This window comes from Mauremys reevesii, linkage group 2 (assembly GCF_016161935.1).
Source record: "Mauremys reevesii isolate NIE-2019 linkage group 2, ASM1616193v1, whole genome shotgun sequence".
NCBI lineage: Eukaryota > Metazoa > Chordata > Testudines > Geoemydidae > Mauremys > Mauremys reevesii.
In genome coordinates, this window is record NC_052624.1 from 250219185 (window position 1) to 250242787 (window position 23603).

The 23603-nt window shown below is 42.6% G+C and overlaps 1 protein-coding gene across 12 annotated transcripts in view; it reads right to left on the reverse strand.

The window, feature by feature from the left end:
• Window positions 1-23603, reverse strand: part of RNF19A (ring finger protein 19A, RBR E3 ubiquitin protein ligase) — a 102186-nt gene that overhangs the window by 39281 nt on the left and 39302 nt on the right. For 9 of the 12 annotated variants that reach the window (XR_005594033.1, XM_039524390.1, XM_039524391.1 and 6 more), the window contains one exon: window positions 3027-3792. Coding sequence is in view for 11 of the 12 variants with exons in the window: in XM_039524390.1 (XP_039380324.1) it covers window positions 3027-3622 (596 nt within the window). In the remaining variant the exon portion in view is untranslated. Of the gene's footprint in view, window positions 1-3026; window positions 3793-3981; window positions 4102-15197; window positions 15374-23603 lie in introns of all 12 variants that reach the window. The other 3 variants (XM_039524386.1, XM_039524387.1, XM_039524388.1) reach the window with 2 other exon arrangements.

The following is a 23603-nucleotide window of genomic DNA, read 5'->3' on the forward strand; positions in this document are numbered from 1 at the left end:
TCAGATTTAACAATTTTTTGTTTTAAGTTGCTAAGTTTTTACGATGCAAGCAAATTTTAAAATCAATGATTGTACTTTAATTAAAAAAAAAAAAGTTAAGATACAAGCACAGCCCTAGCTTGCAGTAGTGACTGAGAAACTATCACAAAACTGGACAATCCAAATGGGAGGGAATGAAGGGGATGAAACAAAAAAGCAAGATACTTTTAAAAGAAACTTGCCTACCCTAAGAATTTTTTGTAAAGCTTACAACTAATGGGAGCTCCAATATAAATAAGGCTCCTATAGCTAGATACATTTTTACCACTGTGTCCATAAAACCTGCTTTTCAACAGATTTAAACCAATGATGGATAAGAGCTGATGAAGACTTGCCTACACTAGGATTCTGATTTTACAAACACTTATACATGTGCTTAGCTTTAAGCACATGAGATTTCCCATTCAAGTCAATGGTACTACTCACACGCTCACATTTAAGCACGCACATAAATATTTGCAGGATCAGGGCCTAGAATTCCTACAAGAGGTATTTTTGGCAACATTTTTAGTGTAAATTCACCCACTGTATGTACTATTTTACTTATTTTGTCATATTACGGTTTGTTACCCTTATCCTTCCTTGCTCCTTCCTGCATCCTTCTTCCTCTGTCCCCCTCTTGTTTATACACCCAGAATGTTGTGCCATTTAGACTTTAAATTATGACACTTTGGGTCAACAAAAAGGTCTTTGCTCTGTGAGGAACCTACAGCATGTTACAAGTGCTCAATAAATAAATTTTGTGAATTAGCAAATCAATCAAGGATACATCATCACAGAATGTACTAAGATCATTTGATAAGAAACGCCCTGCTGAACTTTAATTATTTATAATAATGCTCCACAGTCCACGAGCACATATGCTGCAGTGCTGCTAGTTCAACACTCTCGCTACAGTTCTGTTTCTGCTCTTAAATCTTTGCTTAAAAGCCTGATAAAACTGTGTACAAATTATTGGTATGGAATTAGTGCAAATGCAAATTAGCAAAGTTCTACAATACTTCATTCTAGTGAGGAAACAGCAATCTGAAAATTCATAGAGAGAAGTACTTCTTCATACATAAACTATTAAATACTTTCTGTCCTTATACCACTGTATCCAAAAGCAGACTTCTTGTCTTTGGTCTCAAGGCTCTGTACAAATCTGCCCCTCCCTTCTTCTATTTAACTTATCATGTCACCCACACTGCCTCCATTCTATCAACTATCCCATGTTTTGTCCACCCATTTGTCAGCTTCTTCCATGCACGGAATTTGTTCTCTCTAGAATGACCTGTAAGGCCATTACCCTCTTCTCCTTCAAATCCCTTTTCGAGGCTCAATTTTATCAGGAGGCCTACAGGAAATCAAATAACCGATGGTGGCCTGGCTGAGCATCAGTTGAGGATAGCTTTCTTGTTTTGTTTTTTAAAAAACACTATTTGGAACCATGTGAAAACATATAACTGCATGATCCTATTTTCATTACCCTCTGCCAGCCTTCCTCCCTTTTTAGGGGCAGAGGGTTCGGGTGCTGGAGGAAGTGAGTGCTCTAGCTGCAGTGCGAGCTCTGTGGTGGGGCCGGGGACGAAGGGTTTGGGGTGTGCGAGGGGGCTCAGGGCTGGGGGCTCTGACTAGGGATGCAGGCTCTGGGGTAATGCCAGGGATGAGGGGTTTAGGGTGTGGGAGGGGGCTCAGGGTTGGGGCAGGGGGTTGCAGGGTGAGGGCTCTGACTAGGGATGCAGGCTCGGGCTCAGGGCTGGAGATGGGGGTAGGGGTGCAGGATCTGGAGTGGGGCTGGGGATGAGGGGTTTGGGGTACAGAAGGCGGCTCCTGGCTGGGGCCAAGGGCTCTGGACTGCGGGACGGGGTGTGGGCTCTGGTAGGGGGTTCCAAGCTGGGACATGGGGGGCGGGGGAGGAATGCAGGGTCCAGGTGGTGCTTTTCTCAGGCAGCTCCCAGAAGTAGCCGGTATGTCCCTGCGGCCCCTAGGCGCAGGGGCGTCCAGGGGGCTACACACGCTACCCTCGCCCGCAGGTTCCCAGCCATTGGGCACTGCGGAGCTGGCGCTCGGTGTGAGGGCAGCGCACAGAGCCTTCCTGGCCTGCGCTGCGCCTAGGGGCCGTAGGGACATGCTGGCCACTTCAGGGAGCTGCACAGGTGCAGGGAGCTTCCCTTAGCCCCGCTGCCCAGACTTTTAACAGTCTAGTCAGCGGTGCTGACCAGAGCTGTGAGGGTCCCTTTTTGCGCAGGTGTTCCGCTTGAAAACCGGGTGCCTGGAAGCGCTAACAGCTGGCGTGTGTCTCAACCAACAGCAAGATGACTGTTGTCTGCAGGTGAAGAGAATTAAATAGACTTTGCATATTTGCCGGGGGGGAGGGGTTGGTATTAGATATCGATAATGCTTTTTAGCTTATTTTTAACTCAGTACATTACTTTGTTGGAAGTACTTAGTGTAACTTGTAAAAAAAAAATACTAAAACCATTTGATCTCATTACCACAACAAATGAATTATCACAGTTTTACACTGTTACCCTTCACCACAATATCTTCACCCTTCTCCACAATATCTGAGTGTCTTTGGCAGGGTTTTTGGTTTACTTTTTAAGGGAATTCTGCTTCCTCCTAGCTACTGGCACTTGAAGTGCCAGCGCTTTAAGGTGTAACAGTTCATCCTTCCTTTTAAATAGCCTTACACTTAGTACTTAGAGCTCCATACATCTACCTTAGCTATTTTGTCACCTGATTTGCTTTATATACACCTTATTCACAAACTAGAACAATTTGTTACCAAAATTTTCTTAGTTAGAGGATAAGAGTTTGTCAACAATAATGTGGAAATGATTACAACATTAGAATTACTCTAATTTACTTGTTACAAATTCAAACAATGTAGAGAGATGATGGGGGAGATTTGGTGATAGTGGTTTTACTACATAGAGAAGTTCAATATGCCCCACCAGATCAGATGGGAAAAGGAAAAAAACAAAACAAAAATGCACTCTTACCCACAGTCTGGAGCTGGGCACCATCTACAATCCGGGTCTGCAACTAGCCACCGTCTAAGCATAAATTCTTCATATTTTTCCATCAAGATGTCATCATTTAATATCAAACGAATATCATGGGGATTAAATCGTTCAGAGCATTCTGGGCAGCTGATATTAACTCTGCTCTCAGAGATTTCTATCCGGAGATACTGACGTAAGCAATCCACACAAGACCTATGGTGACAAGTCATTATTTCTGGGAACCTGTCCTTAGAGTGCCGCAAAAGGCACAAGGGACACTCCATGAAGTCTCCACTCGGTTTGCTGATAGAGGTGCCTCCACTGTCTGAAGAGGTATACGTGGAGAAAATGGAGTTCTTGTCTGTACACATTTCCGAATGTATACTTTCAATACTTGCAATTCCATCCACCCCTCCATTTAAATCCCTAGATTTGCGTTTTGTGTCCTTTTTCCTCCGAAAGATAGAGGCCAATGAAATTCTTCTTTTCTTTGGTGCCTTTTTAACTGAAGGCAAACTCACCGAGGAGGCAGAAGACTGCAGGTCCCGATCAGAACCCATTTGCCGATGCAAACTCATTTCTAGAACATTCATCAGAAGTGTATTAAAGTTAACATGTAACCCTAATCATTTTTAAGGCTCAATTCAATATGAGAGGACATATGCTAAGTCATGTTGTCAGGTAATCGCTACTGGACAGACAGTCTTCATGCAGAAACTTCTTCACACACATTTATTTCCTGCCAACTCTTTATAGAAATTACCTGAATTGGGAGGGGGAGGGGGAAGGAGCAGGGAAAGGGGGGGGGGGAGAGAGAGAGAAAAAAAAAGACAGGTTAGACTCATATTCATTCAGTCCCTTTGCTAGTTCTAAAAGATCATAGTACCTGAGCACCTTATTACTCCTATTATACATATTACAGCTAACTCTTCCTTCTCTCCAAGAGCCTTACCTATCTGTTTGTTTCATTAACCTGCTGCACCTTTGTCATTTACCAAGATTGAAAATTCTTGTCTTTTTATTACACTGTGCTGTGAATAAAACAATTGGGCAACAGCTCCTGTAGGTACCACTGTAATACAAGTAATGATAAAAGAATGATGGAAAATAAAATATAAGCAGCTCTTCCAAACAGAAGTATAGTGTAATTAGTGCATTTATAGTGTTTAACTTATTAAGTCTACAATACTTTGTAGTTTGGGGATCTCGGGAGGTGGGGAGAGACATAATAGAATCATTATAGCTAGCTAAACATAAAAAATAAATTAAAACAAAAACAAAACTTGTTCTATATGAATATCCTTCCACTCAGGGTCTATGAGCTTCTAGAAACAGGGCATGAGGGGAACAAACATGGCATTTCCATGCTGAAATCCAGGCAGGAGGTAATAGAGATTGGAGCTGTACCTTCCTTCAGGTTTCCTCCTGTAGTTGCTACTAAGCAGCTGCCAGGAGACCCAGCCAATGGCAGCATGGTTCTTTTACTGGATCTTGCTTCCAGGCAAAAGGGGAACCAGCAGAGTAGCAGCCACCCCTACAAGACAGCATGGGTCTCCCTTCCTCCTCGTCTCATGGATCCATGAGGGAGCATGGCATCCAAAATCCACAACCTCCATTTTCCACTGTCTTCTAGCAAAGGAGCCAGTTATAGAAAAATGCAGTAAGGGCATCTCCATTACTCATCCTTCCCACAAGTTTTTCCATACGGGGGCAATCTGGCTCTCAGACAACATGACACGTGATAATACAACTTTTGGTAATGAGGGGAAAATGGGAGGTGTTTCCTGGAAGATGTCAACGTTGTATAATTGAATGTACTGGCTTGCTCCGGTGTATTGTGGACTACCACTTTGCTGGCTTTCATATTTTGTTTCTCAATGTTTCAAATTTTACCTCAATATGGAAAAGGAGGAGTGCAATTGGTTTTTAATGTGTCATACTGAAGTTAACTGCTAGAAACAAATAGGAAGGAGGAGGAGAGATTTGTAGGGTGTACATAATGTGATATATTACAAATTCTATTTTTAAAATACATTTTGGAAGATGGAAGACTTAGGAATCTGTTAAGTGTTGGCATATTGAGCAGGAGACCTTGAGCCAACAGCATATAACATAATTTGTATCCTAGATATAGGACCAGCCACTGGTTGAACAGTGACTAAGTGCATGTCTACAGACCCTTCCCACAACAGCCAGATCAGCAACACCTAGAACACAAGGTCAAGCAGAGGAGGTTTCAAAAGAAGATTCTACTAGCTGTGGAAACATCAACCCACTGATCTCTCTGAGAGGAAGATTTGATCCCATGTATGTGCAACAAGAAACAGTAAATCAAGATATAAATATGGTCATATCATTGCTAGGCTAGTGCACATATTTGAGGAGGTCATTCTCATCTTTGTTAGAACCAAAAATCCACACCCTAAAAACAACCTCTCCTTAAATAGCTGTAAATCTGCAGCCAAGAGGATAATTAAAATATAGCCACTAACACAGCACGTAGTGATTACTGTGAGGAGATTCAAATGTCTCACTTCCCACCACATTTTACATTTTTAGTATTTATACATATTTTCAATTTCCATTTTATTAACATTTCAGTTTTGTAAACCAATACCTGATGATTTCATCATGTGACTGCTATGCTGTGAAAATACTTCAGAGTCATGAAATTATAGCTGGTTTCACTAACACCGAGAACCATGGTTATGCGCTTTTAAGTGTATTTCTTTCAAAGTTGGTATATTTCAAGTCCTGCATTTTATGGGATTGAAATATAATGTTCACATGCATCATGCATAATTCATGCAAATGAATTCTGCATTGACTCAATATACATAAACAATATATACTAAATGGAACAAAGTATTTAAGTTACTGTATTATGCTCTGACAAACTGAGATCTTACAGTAAATTCATCATCCCTCTGCTGCAACAGCATTAGCATTTACATGTCGGATGCAAGTCGAAAAAATCTAGGCGTCATTTCCATAGCAACTTTGCTGCCAGAATGTGTACGGGAAGGCCTACTTTTAAAAACCTGCAGCTTCATACTATTATTTGCATTTCCAGTTAACAGTCCAGTCACACTCAAACCGATGTAAATAACGTGAACTAAGTGACCTTTTCCTCTCTCACAAATTGAAGAAAGCTGCAAGGCCTTGGGAATGAGGAATTTTGCAAGCAACATCCATTCAGTACTGTTAAAACACTATTTCTCCCCCCACCCCCCATTTTCACTGATGGGATGCTTAGGGTTGCTAGGTGCCCGGTTTTCAACTGGGAAGTCTGGTTGAAAAAGGGACCTGGCAGTGTCCAGTCAGATGTACTGACTGGACACCAAAAGTCTGGTTACCATGAGGTGGATGGACACGACGGGTCATTAACCTGCGCCAGCTCCTGCTCAGCCAGGGCCACTTCCTACCTGCTGGAAGGCTCCTTGTCAGATAGCAGCAGCTCCTGTCCCAGTCCCTGAGGAGAGGGAGCTCAGCTGGGGGGAGGAGAGGGAGGTAATGGAGATGATCCAGTGAGCGACAGGGGAGGGGAGAGAGGAGTGAGGGACAGGGGTGGGGCCTCAGGGGCCCAGTTACCAGCAATTAGAAAGGTGGTAACCCCAGGGATGACTTATGCTGTAGACTGTATCTGAAGTAAAATAGTTAAAATGCTATAATAAGTAAATTAAAAACAAGCTTCTATTTCAGAGCATCATGCATATTAGTACTAAATTCAAAGCTGAAATTCAAAAAAGCTATACTGTTGAATTATGACTGTTCTCTTGTATTGTGCCTCACTTCACAGTGGTTAAAATTACTATTACATCTATAATAAGTTTTTACCTTACTAACCTAGTTTCGCTAATATCCTGGGAACAACATGGCTACAACACTGCATATTACATATATTGACATTTATTATTTGACTTGATTGAAGCTACAAAAAAAAAATCTGTTACGGTATTTTGGAGCCTCTCTCTTGAAGCAAATGAAGGTTCGTTTGTCAGAGACATTGCTGTTAAGTAATTGTGTAGTAAATCCATAAACTAAGTGAAAACAAAATGCTTGTAGAATTCTCCTACTTCTTATAAAACAAATTTACAGAGCTTCAATAACTAATATGTTTCCACTTTATAAAGGAAAATGAGGCTTTATATCAACATGCTGTATCATTCCTGTTTTATGGTACATGGAATATAATTATTGCATTATACACCAACCAATTCTTTGCTACTCATTTTTATCAAATTCTGCATTCCAAAAAATAAAATAAAATTGAAAATTAGAGTACTAATTTCAGTTCACTTAAATTCCTCAGAAATAGAATTCCATCACCAGTGCCAAAAAAGTCAATGCAAAGTAATCTGATAGAATGTCTTTAAAACTGGTGATAAATTGACAAATTAACAGCTATGCCATTTTTTAAAACAGTATAAAAACAAAATGACACTAGTTCTAGGTGGAAGTCTAAACCTGACTACAAACACACAAGTCTGTAGGAAGTAATCCAGCATTAAATAATACATGTATATTTCTAAATTGGACAAATTCTGGCAGAGTCGCATGGAATAAATTTATTAACACAATGTATATTTTACCTAGAGACCTAAATTTTAAAAGGCAGCTCTTTGACCTAAAGAGCAAAATTCTGGGGTTACTCATCTGGATTTTGCAAGTCAATAAAGTATGAAGCCAAAACAACACTTTCAGAAAATTTTATTTACTTTAGTTTTCTTGGTTAAAAAACAATTCCAACTATTAAGTGAGGAAATGGATTTGCTAAAATACAAGCATGCAAGGATGTATAATGGTTCCGTACCAATGATTAACGCTGTGCCGGCAGAGCCGATGCAGGAAGTTGTGCAGTTCGGGAACCTGGACCAGCAGATCCAGTGAATGATGAGACTTCTTCCCACTCTTGTGACCCTTGGAATGCACCTCTGCTTCTTGCCCAGAATTCATGGACAATGCAGCCTCTTTCTTAATCTGGAGGAACACTTACTACAATGCTTATGCACATGCTTCTGGGTTTCATGGCTAGGCCCCAGCGTGGTATCCATAGCTAAGGTTGTTTTTGTCATGGATATTTTTAGTAAAACTCATGGACAGGTCACAGACAATAATGAAAAATTCACGGAAGCCTGTGACCTGTCCTTGACTTTTACTAAAAATATCCATAACAAAATGGGTAGCCTGGGCGGCTGGAGGGGGAGGGGGTCCAAGGTTCAAGGGTCCCCCCTGCCTCCTGCTTTGCTGGCAATGGCAGGGGTCCCTCTTGCCACCCGCGGCAGCCAGGAGCTCCGGGGATATACCCTACCACTCTCGGTGGATGAGAGCAGTGTGGATCCCCCCTGCCGCGGCCCCCCTGCTGTCTGCGGTGGCCCAGCATGGCAGATTCCCCCTGCCGCTGAGTGCTCCCTGCTGCTCCCGGGGGTGGGGAGTGGCAAGGATACCCTCTGCTGCCCATGGCAGTCAGGAGCAGCGGGGATTACCCCCACCGCCCACAGCGGGGATCACCCTCTGCCGCCCATTGCTACCAGGAGAAACGGGGATTACCCCAGGCTGCCTGTGGTGGCCCGGAGTGGCGTCAAGGTGCTGCAAGGCTCTCCTTGCCTCCACAGATGGCATGGGACCCTGCAGCTCCCAGCCAGTGCTGGCTGAAGTCACGGAGGTCTTTGGATTCCATGACTTCCATTACCTCCGTGACTAAACTGCAGCCTTATCCATAGCGCTGGTACTGACAGATCTGGACTGGGACACCTGGACTGCTCAGGTTGGTGAACATGATGTACTGCTCAGGATCTGGCTATGGCCCCATATTGACCTCTATGAGGTGTGTCTTAAGACGTAGGGCCTGGCCTTCCTGGGCACAGGCAGGGAAGGAGAGGCAGATACTGCACCTGGATGCAATGTGGGCTTCCCCCAAGCAGTACAGAAAACGTTGGTGCTTGTCATTGAGCAAAAACAAGCAAAGGCAGGATGTGCCGACCTTTAATCCTGGTGTCTTCAGGATAATCCAGGGCCCAGACACAGGGGCGGGGGAGACAGGATCGGTGGGAAAATACCGAAGCAATGTCCCAAAATCCCTGATCCTAGAAAAATTACTATGAACACTGAAACTACTACTAAAATCAGTAAAATCTGAACTATGTACAAGAATAAAAAAGCAGTTTTTCTGGAAAGTGCATCACGAAGGACGAGAGAAAAAGGAAGAAGCTCTGATGTGGATCTTGGGCGGTGTGAAGGAACTGAAGACATGGTCGATCTGCTTCGCCCTTTGTCTCGGGTGAAACCACAAGGCAATGCCAGGGTGCATGTTCAGACACTATTACTTTGAAAAGCTCTGGCTGTGGGCACCTGGCGCATGCACACATCTCTCAGTGGAATATAATAGGGACCATCTCTCGTAGAAGCAACATTTATTCTTGTTTCTGTTATGGGAACACTGTCAACATGACATCTGGTGAAAAGAATTTTCACATACTACACTTGCCTGAGTTCCCCAGCTCATTTTTATGGTTTTACAACCATACTTTCCGTTAAAGTTTCTCTCTCTCCTGTTAATGAATTTAAGACCTACACAGAAGACAGGGGAAACGAATGATAGTGCAATTGACCAAATACTATCAAATGCACAAAATAAACAACCTGACAAAACCAAACTCTTTCTCTGTTTCCCTCATAGTAACTTTTGGTGTAAGCAACAGTAATATATACAAAAGTGTTATCTTCAGGCACTAAATATGAAACAGATCAGTTATAGTCAAAAAACATTAATTTAAGGTGATAAACTTGTTGGCAATAAACTCTTAAAAGTAACCAAGAATATAAACCTCCCTCCCTCCCGTTCTCTAGAGAGGAAAAAATGTGCATTACAAGATTTTTTTTGCCAATTTCAACAGATGTGTGAATCAAGAAATAGCATCTATGGTGATTCATCAACTGCACTTTTTATAAGCAAAGTTTTTCCCATGTTCTAATAAATGTTCTCTTTCAATCTTGTGTTCTCTTTGCATGGGATATATCAAACACTCACTCTCAAGCAAGACCAATTCCTAAGAGACTTCGCCTCATTTTTGGAATACAGAAGTTCCCACTTATTTAAAGGCAACCTACAATTATCCTACATCAGATTCAAAATCTGAAAGACAGTTAGCCATTCTCTCTTTTGAAGTAGATGTGGCTTTTATTATTAGTTACAAAGTTTTAAAAAGAAAAGATAACACATGAGTAGCCATGCAGAAGAGAGGGTATAAAGACTAGCTTCATTCTGATAACTAATCATGGTCAGATCTGCACAAAATAATACAAGACTTAGTAGAGCCCTGTGTTTTTTGCAAATGTGAAATACAATGAAATAAAATGAAAAACAAAAAACTAAAAGCTCAGCTCGCAGTGGTAGGTCTTGTCCCATGGGGATGGGGATTTTTCCCCACCCCTGAGCAATGTAGTTATTCTGACCTAGTTTCCTAGTGTGGACCAGGTCTAAATTAATAACATTCCTGCTAATATTTTCCAAGTTACTGTGTGCTTTAAACACAGTTGCCAGTCCTGCAGGCAAGGGGGGGGGGGGAAGAGAGAAAAAGGAAGGAAGATGACCCCAAGACAGATATTTCACCCTCATTGCCAGAGGTGCAAGTTGATGCCTCACAGTGTTTCAGACTCCCTGGGCTTCCAGCCTGCTCTCAATCCTGTCCCTGCCCAAGCCTTGTTTCAGCCAGCTTCAGCTCTGTCCTTGCCCCATTCTGATCCTGCTCCAGCCCTGCTCCTGACTCACTTGAGCCCTGTACTCATCTCTTGATGCCCAGAACCTGAGACTCACTCCAATCTGACTTTGACCTTCAGCCCGCTTCCTGACTCTGATCCTGGTTTGGCTTGCCTATGGACTCTGACCCTGGTTCTGACCCATGGGCTGCCCTTGGCCCAGTCCCAACTCTATATCCAGCTTCAACCACCACTCCAACCACCAAGCCTTACTGCCTAGAACCCAAAGCCTGACAGGGTGCCCATCACCCCAGGACCTGGAGTATTATATGAAATAATTAACAATTGCACACAGATGTCCATAGTAGAATCAACAAGCTGAGATCTTACCTCTCCTAACTTTGCTTTGTGTAGGTGGATTGTTTCTTATTGCAATTATTTTCTAAAATGTCTATGCAATAGCCTGGTTTATTTTCAATGCATAGTGCAACCAGGATTGGGTTGTGTCTCATCTCTTCCAGTAGGTCATTTCAAAGATGAACATTCAGAGAATATCTGACTACAGTTCTTGAGAGCATCATCCTGGGCACTCACTGTTCCCAAAAAGCATAACAGTTTTGCTAGGTCATGGATAGAGAGACCATTTGTGAGATAGCTTGTCCCAACATACTGAGCACCTTAAAGGTCAAGAACAAGGTTTTGGAAGAACAAGGTTAAGGAAGCAAACTGGGAGCCACCAAGAGAGTGAAGAACACTGGTGTGACATATTCTCAGCAGTTTTTCCTGCTAAGAATGTTACCTGTGATCTCCAGCCCAACTGAAGGTGGAAGGGGACATTTTTTGCCACTGTTCCTACCTGGGTATCCTGGATTAGCAAAGCCAGTAGAACTACAAAATTCTCTAGAGTAAGAAAGATGGGATGCTTTTGATGGAGTGAGAGGTCTGCATAAGGTTAAATTATTTTATTTGGAATTCAGTTAACTGTTTGTTCTGATGTGTGGTTTTTCCTTTAAATAGGGCTGTTTTGTTTTTACTTAATAGATCACCGGTGGAAGAATAGCTGTGATTCTAGTTTGTGTGTTAGGAGTGGCACATGTAGTTTTATCTTTTTAATTTTTTCTATTTAGCCACTACCTAATAGGTGATAGCACAAATATTTTCTGTAAAACCTAATAACAAAAAAATAGAAAGGAACATAAATGATTAAAGGCATATAGTGTCCTCTTCTTCCCATTTTGTGGGTCTTGACATTTGGATTCATTAGCTCCTTTAACAAGAAACACTGCAGCATGCTAACAATGTCAACCACTATAGAGCATCTGAAGCTTGGCACTGATCCACAGAGTCTATCAATATGTTTGAGATACATTTTGCGCACACACCCCCTTATGTTGCAAAATTTCCTATTTAAAACAGGACCCTTTTAGAGCTTTCTTGAAACAGTATTACAAAACAATGACATGTAACAAATCACCCTATGGAAAGCACTATGTTTCACTAGCGTTTATGAGTATGTCTTCAGCATAATGAAGGCTGGTGCACTTTGCCAAGCAAGAAAGCTAAAAATTCTGAATCGGTGAAAGCATGTGAGGTCAAGCATCTTTAGACAGCACTAAATTTAACAGACCGTATTGCCCTGGTTAGTGGGAGCACATCTGAAAAAAAGTTACTCATCTCTTGTAGCTGTTCTTCAAAATGAACTGCATACGTCCATTACACTAGGGGAATGTGCATATCTCAGGTACTGATGCCAGAGAGTTTTTCCTAGCAGTAGCTGCAGGGGCAGCCGTGCCTTCACCCTGGCGGCCTTCATGCTCCAAGCCCTGAGTACAAAGGGCAGAGCCACCCAGCCTTTCCTTTCTTCATACCGGTCTCTTAGATGAAAGACTCCAGTGTGTTGGGAAAGGATGGTGGATTGTAATGGAAACATGCAACGCATCAGGAAGAAGTTACAAAAGGTGAGTAACCTGTTTTTCTTCAAGTGATTGCATATGTCCATTACCCAGGTGACTCCAAGCAGTTTCCAGCAGAGGAGGGGCTAAAAGTCTTATTAGAAGGAGGACTGCAGGAGTGCTTTCCCCACAATCATGTCTTCTCTTGAGGTGGCTGTAATTGCACAGTCTAGCAAGATTGTGGACTGAAGACCATATTGGCATTCTACAGATGTCCACAACAGGGATGTTCCCCACAAATGCTGTAGAGCTGAGTGTGCTCTTGTTTAACATGCAGAGAGTTTTCAGGAGGTGTGACAGATTTGATCTTGTAGCACATAGTAATACACCTGGCGATCCATTTGGACAATCATTGCACTGTTACAGGATGCCCTCTCATTTCTTCTATGTAAGAGATGAACAGCTGTGAGGAGACCTGAAAAGGCTTTGGTTCTGTTCAGATAAAATGTTGACAAACATTCAAAGTGTGGCGCTTCTCTTTATCTTTATGAGCATGTGGCTTTGGAAAGACCACCAGTCAATAAATTGATTGGTGTGGTGGATGAAACCAGGGGACCTTCACAGATTCTCTAAGTACCAGTGAGGGCCCAGAGTCCACTGATTACTGACAGTGAACAATGGATATAAAAGAAAAAAGAAAAGGGAGTCAAAGGGCCCAAAATGTGTATAACTAACACCCAACAAATTAACCATAATAGCACATTCACAGAAGGAACGAGCTGAGAGCACACTCCAGCCACTGACCAAAAACGGTAAAAAAAACCCCCAAAGGATGGGTGGGATTACTTCACCCTTTATACCCTGGCTTGAAGCATGAGGGATGCCAGAGCACAGGCATGGTCACCCCCTACAGGCACCTCTAAGGAAAACTCTCAGGTTCTGGTGCATAGGATGTGCATACACACACAGTGTAATGGACATATGAAATCACTCCAAGGAGGATTTCTAGAGTTTGTTTAAAAGTTTGCAATTATAAAAAGTTTTAAAATTCTGAGAGTACATAAGTCATGACTGGAGCTGGTCAGGAATTTTTCTGACAAAACAGTTTTGTTGGAGAAAGTGCAGATTCATAAAATCCAAAATGTTTCACAGAAGAACTGTTGCCAAACCACAGGTAACCATCAGAAACCTCTCTGGTTGCTGGACATCACACCTGGTTGGCTTGCTGGATATCCTGAGCTTCCAGGGTCTGTGACTTTGGGGCAGTCCTGCCATGCAGACTATCCCAGGGTCAGGGACCCCAGGGCTTCCAGTCTCTTGGCAGTGGAGCTGAAAACCTGGAAACCCTGGCTTTAAACAGGGCTCTGCTGCAGGCTTCAGCTTGAACCAGGATTTTACAGGCTTCCAAGCTCCCTGCCACAGAGGCGAAGCGTGGCAGACCTGACTTTGCAGCAGGCAGTCTGTAAACCAAACTATTAAAACTAAAATTTAAGCCTGTGGAGCCAGCTGGCCTGGGACTCTGGAAGCTCTGCATCCTCAGCCCAAAGCAATACACACGGTGGAGTTGCCTGGGACCCTGGAAGCCTCCTCTACTGCTGAGTGAAACTGACACAGTTAAATACCCTCACTGTTAAACATATGCCTTATTTCCAGTGTGAACTTGTCTAGCTTCAGTTTACAGTCACTGGATCTTATTATACCCTTGTCTGCTAGACTGAAGAGGTCATTATCAAATGATATACTCATTAACAACTTCAACTTACATAGCAGTATGCCATGCTGAAAAGAGTGTGCATGAACCAGTACCAATGGTATCAGCAATACTCTGGGACTAGCATGTAATTTCTTTGCTGACGCTGCAGCAAAGACAGTAAAGACAATACCTGTCTACTAAACACACATTTGAGTTTAAGGTAGTTTTTGGTCTCCATTCAAATCAACATCACCTTCCTAGCCTGTTGATAACCATACCATACCCTGCACGGCTCCCTTTTTCTAAGGCACCAAATTCAAGCTTCTTGTCCTTGTCTTCAAGTTTTCTACATAAATATCCCTTCCATACTTAGCCATCCTTATCACTTTGCATCACCTCCTGTCCTCCCATCACCCTAATTAACCCATTCTTCAAGTCCTCTCACAGCCATCTCTCCAACTTCTTCTATCCTGCCCCCTATTTTCAGAATGCTTGCACACAGATGATTTGTGAAGGGATTATGCGCTCTACTTTCAAATCCCCCATGAAGACCCACTTATGACATGACGACTTAAAAAAAAATCTAGATAATTACAGATAGGCTAGAGACTTGCAGATTTACACATTTTACAAAAAAAAGGCATGGTGTATTCACTTCCTCTGTTAGTCTGCCTTTCTGTTGGATTCAACCAGTAAGGGCTTCAGGTCAGAGATTACATATTCTCTAGTCACAAACGTCAGATGCACCAAACTCACCTTCAATGCAGCTGACGGAGACAAAGGTTAGCTACATTATGCCTCTCGCAGAGTGACTGGTGCAATGAACTAACAAGGATCACACCACCAAATGGGAACTGGCAGAGGGAACTGCACATGATCTCTTACCTCTTCCACTTTCTCCATCCAGCTTCAACTCATTCCTTGTGTCAGAGGAGCTGGCAGAAAGCAAGGATCCCCTGTGTCGAAGGAATCCTCATATGCACCCTCAGGGTAGCTCTAAGGTCATTTTGCATCAGTCCCACTGAATAAAGTGATTTTAGCAAGATCAGTGGTCCAGATCCCTGTTTAGAAAGAGGATGTAGCCCACTTTGAGCACTACTGTAAACAGATAAACACCATCACATAGCAAAGTCAAAAAGGGACCAGCCAGGTATCATTTAGTGTAGGCACATGTAAACCCAAACAACCCAAAATGTACAGATCTGTGCAGTACTGCACAGCTCCAAATTAAGCTCTTATGCACAATTTGAATTTTTCCTTCATTAAACTCTAAAACATCACGAGCATAGATTACATAAACATATTATATTTGATCCTTCTGTGACTATGGACAAGTGTTCTCACCTCCGGATTCTGTGGAGGTATACTACTTACAGAGAGTGTCCTAACTCGTTTAATTAGTTGGCTGTCTGGAAAATGCTACCAACCTAAGGGGTTAAGAATGATAAAAGAGAACCACCCCATGAAACTGCATGACTAGAATACAAATCCAACTGTAGCAATACTTTCATTAAAATGAAACACAAACTGATCTTCCCCTCAGTTGAAAAGGAAGCCAGCTTGCATCAAAGAATCTCTTTCTTCTTTGACCTCCTTGTAGGCCAAGTTAGACCACCAAAGCAGGATTTACAGCAAATTCAGCATTTAAAACCCTAATTAACTCTAAGTGCAGACCATGTGGAAGATGGTGCTAAGGAATTCAAATATAACCTGTCTTTTCTGAGAAGATTCTTAGGGCATTAGGAAATCCTGAATGTAAGGAATTAGAGTTACCTATAAAAAGGACCAAAAGTTTAACTACTTCATTAATCCATTCTTGACAAAGACCCAAATAAGCAGAACAAAATGATAGATTTGGCAGAGGTTTTCAGTCAGTATGAAGCTTATTTTTAATTTTAATTAAATTAAAGCTGACACTCCATTCTTTTTGCTTTTTAAGCTGCTTTTGAGTTTGCCTCTGAACTTTGTTCATCTGCACTTTATACTTAATAGTAAAAAATACCATGAAGTACTATATTTATACACAGGTTGGCTGCAATTTAGCAAATAAATCAGAATTTAGTCCCCCACAACTTCATTCACCTAATAAGTGGAAAACAAAAACATGTCTATCACATTTAGAATGTCCCTAGAAATAGAAATACTTCACCATAGAAATATCAGTACTTTTCTTAACATCTTGAATTGAAATAAATGGAGCTTCTGGCATTACAAAACTATAAGTAGTAAATTCCTTCCTGACCTCACATCTGTAGTAATGTCTGACCAAAGAGAGACAACCAGTTACTGAATTCTCTAGTATTTTACAACAAAGATTATTAGCATTTGTCATGCCTAGGCACCATATTACAGCTGAAGTATCCTACAGTGCCAAGGGTCCTTAAATTATGCACCAGGGCCCCAGAATTATGTGATGTCCCCCAACCCTCCCTCTTTACAACCAATACAATATCCTCATATTTTATTATAGTAATAATATTATAAACTGTTTCTAATGTTCAATGTGTATAGATTTTGTACTGAAATACCCTCCTCCCCCCACCCCCAGCTGTTGGTGGGAAGATAAAGGTACTGGTCGTTAGTTAGAGGATAGCTAAAACTTTCCGACACACATGCAAAAAAATAAAGCCCTGATCTGCAGTAACCAGTAGATAGTTGAGGCTTCTGGTACCAGACAGGGGGTGCAACTCCTTTCCCATCCACTTAGAATAAGGGAAGAATAGACTTTAAGAGGAGTGGAGGGTGCCACGCTGTCTGGAGTGGCTCACTACCAGGAGTGCCTACCTCAGGGCAGAGTGTCAAAAACGGAGTAGACACCAAACTGGTGGTATGTTCTATAATTAGATTTCACCAACCTAGTAACAAATGCAAACTCCTGAATCACTAACAGTCTTACCATGGAGTCACAGAAAGTCCCCATAGTGATAGTCACTTTTACACACACACGTTGCTTCCAGTCCCAAAAGATCAGTCACTTATCTAGGATACCAACTGATCTGGGGTCTCACACCAAAGACAACTCCTATGGCCAATTCTGTAATAAACTAACTAAAGGGTCATTAACTAGGAAAAAGAAATAAGTTGGTTACAGGTTAAAGCAAGCAATCATATAACACAAGTGAGTTGCAATCTAAATGCTAAGAGTGTGAGCTGTAGCGATTTGTCAATTCAAAAAGTATTTCAAGGCAACCCCAAGGATAATCCTGAGGGATCTCTCCCTTCAGTTTGAACTCTCACAGGGCAAAGAGATGAAGAAATTTTCTGTCCCCCCATATTTATACTTTCTTCTCCTAGAAACAAATCTGACAGCAACAGTTCATCTTTTGATCCTCAGGAATCACATGGAGCATACACAGTCTCTCAAAGGTTATGAAATATTCAGCAATGTCACCAGATTTGCTATATGGTGGGCACAACTGCTCCCACTTGTGGATTTTTGGAGAGGTGGGGTTCCCTGGTCGGGGGTTCTGTCTCCTCCACTCCAACACAGCCAGTTAATTTTTCTCTCTTTCCTCCTCCTCAAAGACTAGCCTCTGGATCTCTGTGGCCTTCTCGTGGTCTGCTTTTTGTCTGGCTGCTTGTGCCTCCATTTCTTTGTCAGCCTCCAGCTTTCTCCATTCTCGGGCTTCCCCAGCCTCTAGCTGTCTCAGTTCCACGGTTCTTTCGTGAACTAACTTCTGCCTGGCTGCTTCTGCTTCAATTTCCATCTGTTTTAATTCCATCTGTCCCTTACGCATCCTCTCATTTTCTTCTACTTGAAAACTGTGGAGATCCAACTTTTTGGTAGCTTCACTTTCACTCATTTTCCTACTTTTCTGTCCCTACTTCTCTTGCCCGAAATAAGCAAACAGAAAACAACAAACCAGTAACCACTTTGTCTGTTCTTTAGACACCACACTTAAAACTCACTTAAAATCGCCACTAGCATTTCAGGCAATAAGCTGTGCACACTATGCTGCTCAACTATGCCATTGTGACAGGTTGGACCCCTTGGGAAGCCACCTGATGTGCTGAGATACCACTGAATCTACCTATTCTGCCAACATGGGCCCCCTTTAACCTGTCTTGCTGAGCCAGGCACTTAAAACCTTCTCTAACACACACACAGGCAGGGCCACACCCAGGAAACAGCAACAGTTTTTTTTTTCTATTGGGTTTCTGGGAAACGGGGCGGGCAAAGCCCGCCCCATGCTAACGGAACCCCCCCCCAGCCTAAGGGGAGGTTCCACAGGGCCTCAGAAACCCACTAATCGCGGGGGACAACTAATAAAAGAACAGGGCCAGAAGTGCGGTCAAAGAGTCCCCAGGCAGGTCCCTTCTTCACGGAAAGGGGAGAGGAGGAATGCACTTAACTCTGTAATTCTTGATATCACACAGTGACTCATTTGAGTTTAATAAGCAGGATTTAACATCTTGTTAGAGACCATCATTTGCATTACACAAGGCTTTTTTTCCTGTTTGCTTTCTATCACTTTATAATATGGGGTTTAGTTGAGTGAGAACAATGCAGGTAGTATCCTACAAGCATTTTACAAAATACTAAACATATTCTTATCAACTTAACATATAATATTTATTTTGATAATGCTAACAAAGGTAAGCAAGACTGGTTTCCAGCTATGCATTTGTAAGGGTATGTCTTCACTGCCAACGTTAAAGCGCTGCCGGCAGCGCTTTAACATGGCTGTGTAGTTGTGGCACCAGCACTTAAAAAAAAAAAAAAAACCACCTCCATGAGGGGAATAGCTACCAGCACTGGTGCACTGTCTACACTTCCACTTTACAGAGTTGAAACTTGCATTGTTCAGGGGTGTGAAAAAAAGTTTCAGTGCTGTAAAGTGGCAGTGTAGATAAGGCTTAAGTGTTCAGTGAGGCCTGGGTCTTTGCCTTGAGGTGGCACCTGATCTGCCAGCATCAGAGGGCTAGGTTGGTCTCACTTTGCAAACTATCCTGATGCAAAGGGGAGAGAGAGAACAGTAAGAATCCAGCTCAATCAGGAGCTCTTTAATTATCTGAAAACCAAAAAGGAATCTTACAAAAAAGGAAACATAGACCAATTGCTGAGGAGTACAAAAATAATGCACAAGCATGTAGGGACAAAATCAGAAAGGCAAAAGGTATAAAATGAATTACATGTACTGAGGAACATAAAAAGCAATAAGAAAATTTATATACATTAGGAACAAGAGAAAGACAAAAAGAAAAAGTAGGTCCTCCTCTACTTATCAGAGGAGAGCTAACACCACATGACATTAAAAAGGCTCAGGTGTTCAGTGCCTCTTTTGCTTCTGTCTTCACTAAAAAGGTTAATGTGACTAGATACTCAACACAATAATGTTAACAACAAGGGGGAAGGAACATGCACCAAAACAGGGAGAGAACAGTTGAAAGAATATTTAGATAAGTTAGACATGGTCAAGTCAGTGGGGCCTGATGATATTCATCCTGGGGTACTTAAGGAACTAGCTGAAGCACTCATCTTTGAGAGCTCCTGGAAAACAGGTGAGGTCCCAGAGGGCTGTAGAAGGGCAATCATAGTACCTATCTTTGTTCCCATTTAAAGAGGAACCAGGGAATTATAGACCAGTTATCCTAAATGCATAAAGGGGCATATAAACGCTTAGCATATCTGGCATATAAATACCTTGCAATGTTGGCTACAAAAGTGCCATGCAAAAGCCTGTTCTCACTTTCAAGTAAGCTTGTAAATAAGAAGAGGGCAGCATTATCTCTCGTAAATGTAAACAAACTTGTTTATCCTAGTGACTGGCTGAACAAGAAGTAGGACTGAGTGGACTTGTAGGCTCTACAGTTTTATACTGTTTTGGTTTTGAGTGCAGTTATGTAACAACAACAAAAATCTACATTTGTAAGTTGCATTTTCATTATAAGATTTCACTACAGTACTTGTATGAGGTGAATTGAAAAATACTATTTCTTTTATCATTTTTGCAGTGCAAATATTTGTAATATAAAATAATATAAAGTGAACACTGTACACTTTGCATTCTGTGTTGCAACTGAAATCAATATATCTGAAAATGTAGAAAAACATTCAAAATATTTAATAAATTTCAATTGGTATTTTATTGTTTAACAGTGAATTTAAAACGGCAATTAATTTTTAATTGCAATTAATTTTTTGAGTTAATCACATTAGTTAACTGTGGTTAACTGACAGCCCTACAAACCAACCTAATTTTCTTTTCTCAGAGTTACTGGCCTAGTGGATCGGGAGAAGCAATAGCTGTGAAGTACCTTGATTACAGAAAGGCTTTTGACACAGTCCCACATAACATTCTCATAAGTAAATGAGGGAAATGTGGTGATGAGATTACTATAATGTAGGTGCACAGCAGCTTGAAAGACCATACTCAAAGAGTAGTTATCAATGGTTTGCTTCAAATTGGAGGGCTAATCTACTGGGGCCCCCATAGATACTTCCAATACTAGACAATATTTTCATTAAGGACTTGGATAATAGAGTGGAGAGTATGCTTGTAAAATCTGCAGATGACACCAAGTTAGGAGGCAAGCACTTTGGAGGTCAGAATTAGAATTCAAAACAACCTTGGCAAATGAGAGAATTGGTCTGAAATCAACAAGATGAAATTCAGTTAAGTGCAAAGTACTTCACTTATATAGGAAAAAAATGCACAACTACAGAATGGGAAATAACTGGCTAGGTAGTAGTACTGCTGAAAAGGATCTGGGGGTAACAGTGGATCACAAATTTAATACGAGTAAATGATGTGATGCAGGTGCAAAAAAGCAAATATTATGGGGTGTTTTAATTGGAGCGTCATATGTAAGACATGGGAGGTAATTGTCCCACTCTGCTCGGCACTGGAGAGGGCTCAACTAGTGTACTATATCCAATTCTGGGTGCCACACTTTAGGAAAGATGGGACATATTGGGGGAAAGTCCAGAGGTGAGCAACAAAAAAAGATAAAAGGTTTAGAAAACCTGACATATGAGGAAAAGTTAAAACAACTGGCATGTTTAGCCTTAAAAAAAAGAAGACTGAGGGGAGACCTGCTAACAGTTTTCAAATATATTCAGAACTGTAATAAAAAGGACAGTGATCAATTGTTCTTCATGTCTACTGAAGGGAGGGGGGGGAAGGATAGCTCAGTGGTTTGAGCATTGGCCTGCTAAACCCAGGGTTGTGAGTTGAATCCTTGAGGAGGCCATTTAGGGAACTGGGGTAAAATTTTATCTGGGGATTGGTCCTGCTTTGAGCAGGGAGTTGGACTAGATGACCTCCTGAGGTCCCTTCCAACCCTAATATTCTATGATTCTATGAAGACAAGTAGTAGTGACTTTAATCTGCCCCCCTCAGAATCCCCAACCCATCCTGCTCCTTGTCCCCTCACCACCCCCAAGACTCCTTCCCCAACCACCACCCCAGGACTCCAACCCTCCTGTTCCCTGTCCCCCGACCCCTATCCACCCCACCCCCTGCCAAATCCTGAGAGATCCCGGAATGCCCACAATCCAACCCCCATTCCCCATCCCCTGACCGCCCCCTCTGCACCCTCCCTGTCCTCCGACTGTCCCCGGGACTCCCCGCCCCTTATCCAACCCCCCTGGGCCCGGCCCCCTGCCATGCTGCTTACCCCCGCCTCCCCCCTCTCCTGGAGCCTCAGCGCGCCGCGCCCAGGAGTGGCCCTGGACAGCGCTGCAGCCGTGTGGCTCCAGCGGGGCCTGAGCTCCCACCGGTCGGCCCAGAGCTCACATCCCTGCCCCCTTACCATGCGGCTCTGAGCAGGGAGGAGCTCATGCCCCGCCCGAGCTATGCTGCTTTAGCTCTGTCCAGGGCCACTCCTGGGTTACTCCCACCTCTCCCCTCTCTCGGAGCCTCAGCACACCGCATCCAGGAACTGCCCTGGCCCCGGTTGGTAAAACAGTCACAAGTAACTGGTGTCACTCATGACTCAAGTCAACCAATGCTGCCTTGAGAGAAGGAATCTTCCCTTCGTCATTCAAACTTACAACAGTGACTAACACTGAAGAAAACTACCTTGGATAAACAGGAGCTAGGCAACTACTGTGCTGCATCGAGCCTTCCATTTCTGAGCTATTTCATAGAGATACTAACTACAAGCTTATCTAAGTGAAGCCAATGTCCTAGAGTTGGCAGAATCTGGTTTCAAGTCAACACAGGATGAAAACAGCTTTAATGGCACTGACGGATAACTTCCTGGTATTGATAGATAGAGGGCAGACATCCGGCCTCACTCAACTACACCTCTCTCCAGCATTTGACACTGGCAGCCAAAAGATACTACTTTCCCCACCTGAAAGGTGGCAGAGGTCCAGGGAAACAAGTTAAAATGGTTTAAGTCCTTCCTGGAGGGATGCACCCAAAGGACAAATGATCAGAAATTGCATCTCTCCAACCAGATCCCCTCACTTGTGACATCCCCATATGGCTCAATTCTCTCTGGGCCAATTCATCACTGACATGCAGCCATCAGAAAAACTGCTAAGATGACATGGACTCAAAGTGCAAGCAATATGCAGATGAGACACAGCTCTATTTAACCTTTACCACATCCCACTAACACCAAGTTGGCCCATTGCTTGGACATGTTCAGCTTACGAATAAAGAACAGGCATTTGATACTCAATACAAGCACCAGAGAGCTGATACTGGTGAGCAGAAGAAAGCTTTGAGGAGTTGGAAGCCATGGTGCAGTCTTCTTTGGTTGATGGTACACATCCACAATGAGTCAAATCTGTCTTTAGGTTAGGTGTGCTCCTTGCTGACACTAAACTCTGACACAAAGTCAAGTAATGCTTTGTACTGGACTAAGAGACTCTATCCCATCCTGCATGCATCTGACGAAGTGGGTATTCACCCACGAAAGCTTATGCTCCAATACGTCTGTTAGTCTAGAAGGTGCCACAGGACTTGTCGCTTTTTACAGATCCAGACTAACACGGCTACCCCTCTGCTACTTATCCCATCCTGGTAGGTGATGATCTGCCTGTAGTTATATATACATACACCTTTGTCACATCCCAGCTGGACTATAGCAATGCAATATAGTAGGGCACAAAGCATCAGCCCTTTCTTAGGTAATTCCACCTAATTCAGAATCTCAGCAACATGGGCTATTGCAAGTACATCAAAATTATCCTCTGCTCTCTATCCCTGGCTTCCCAAAGAACAGGGAGTCAAGTTCAAGGTCACAGTCCCTATCTTCCAGGCTCTCAATGGCCTGGTCCAAGGATATCTAAAAGATTTTCTAAAGCTGTAAGAGAGACACTGTGGTCAACAACTC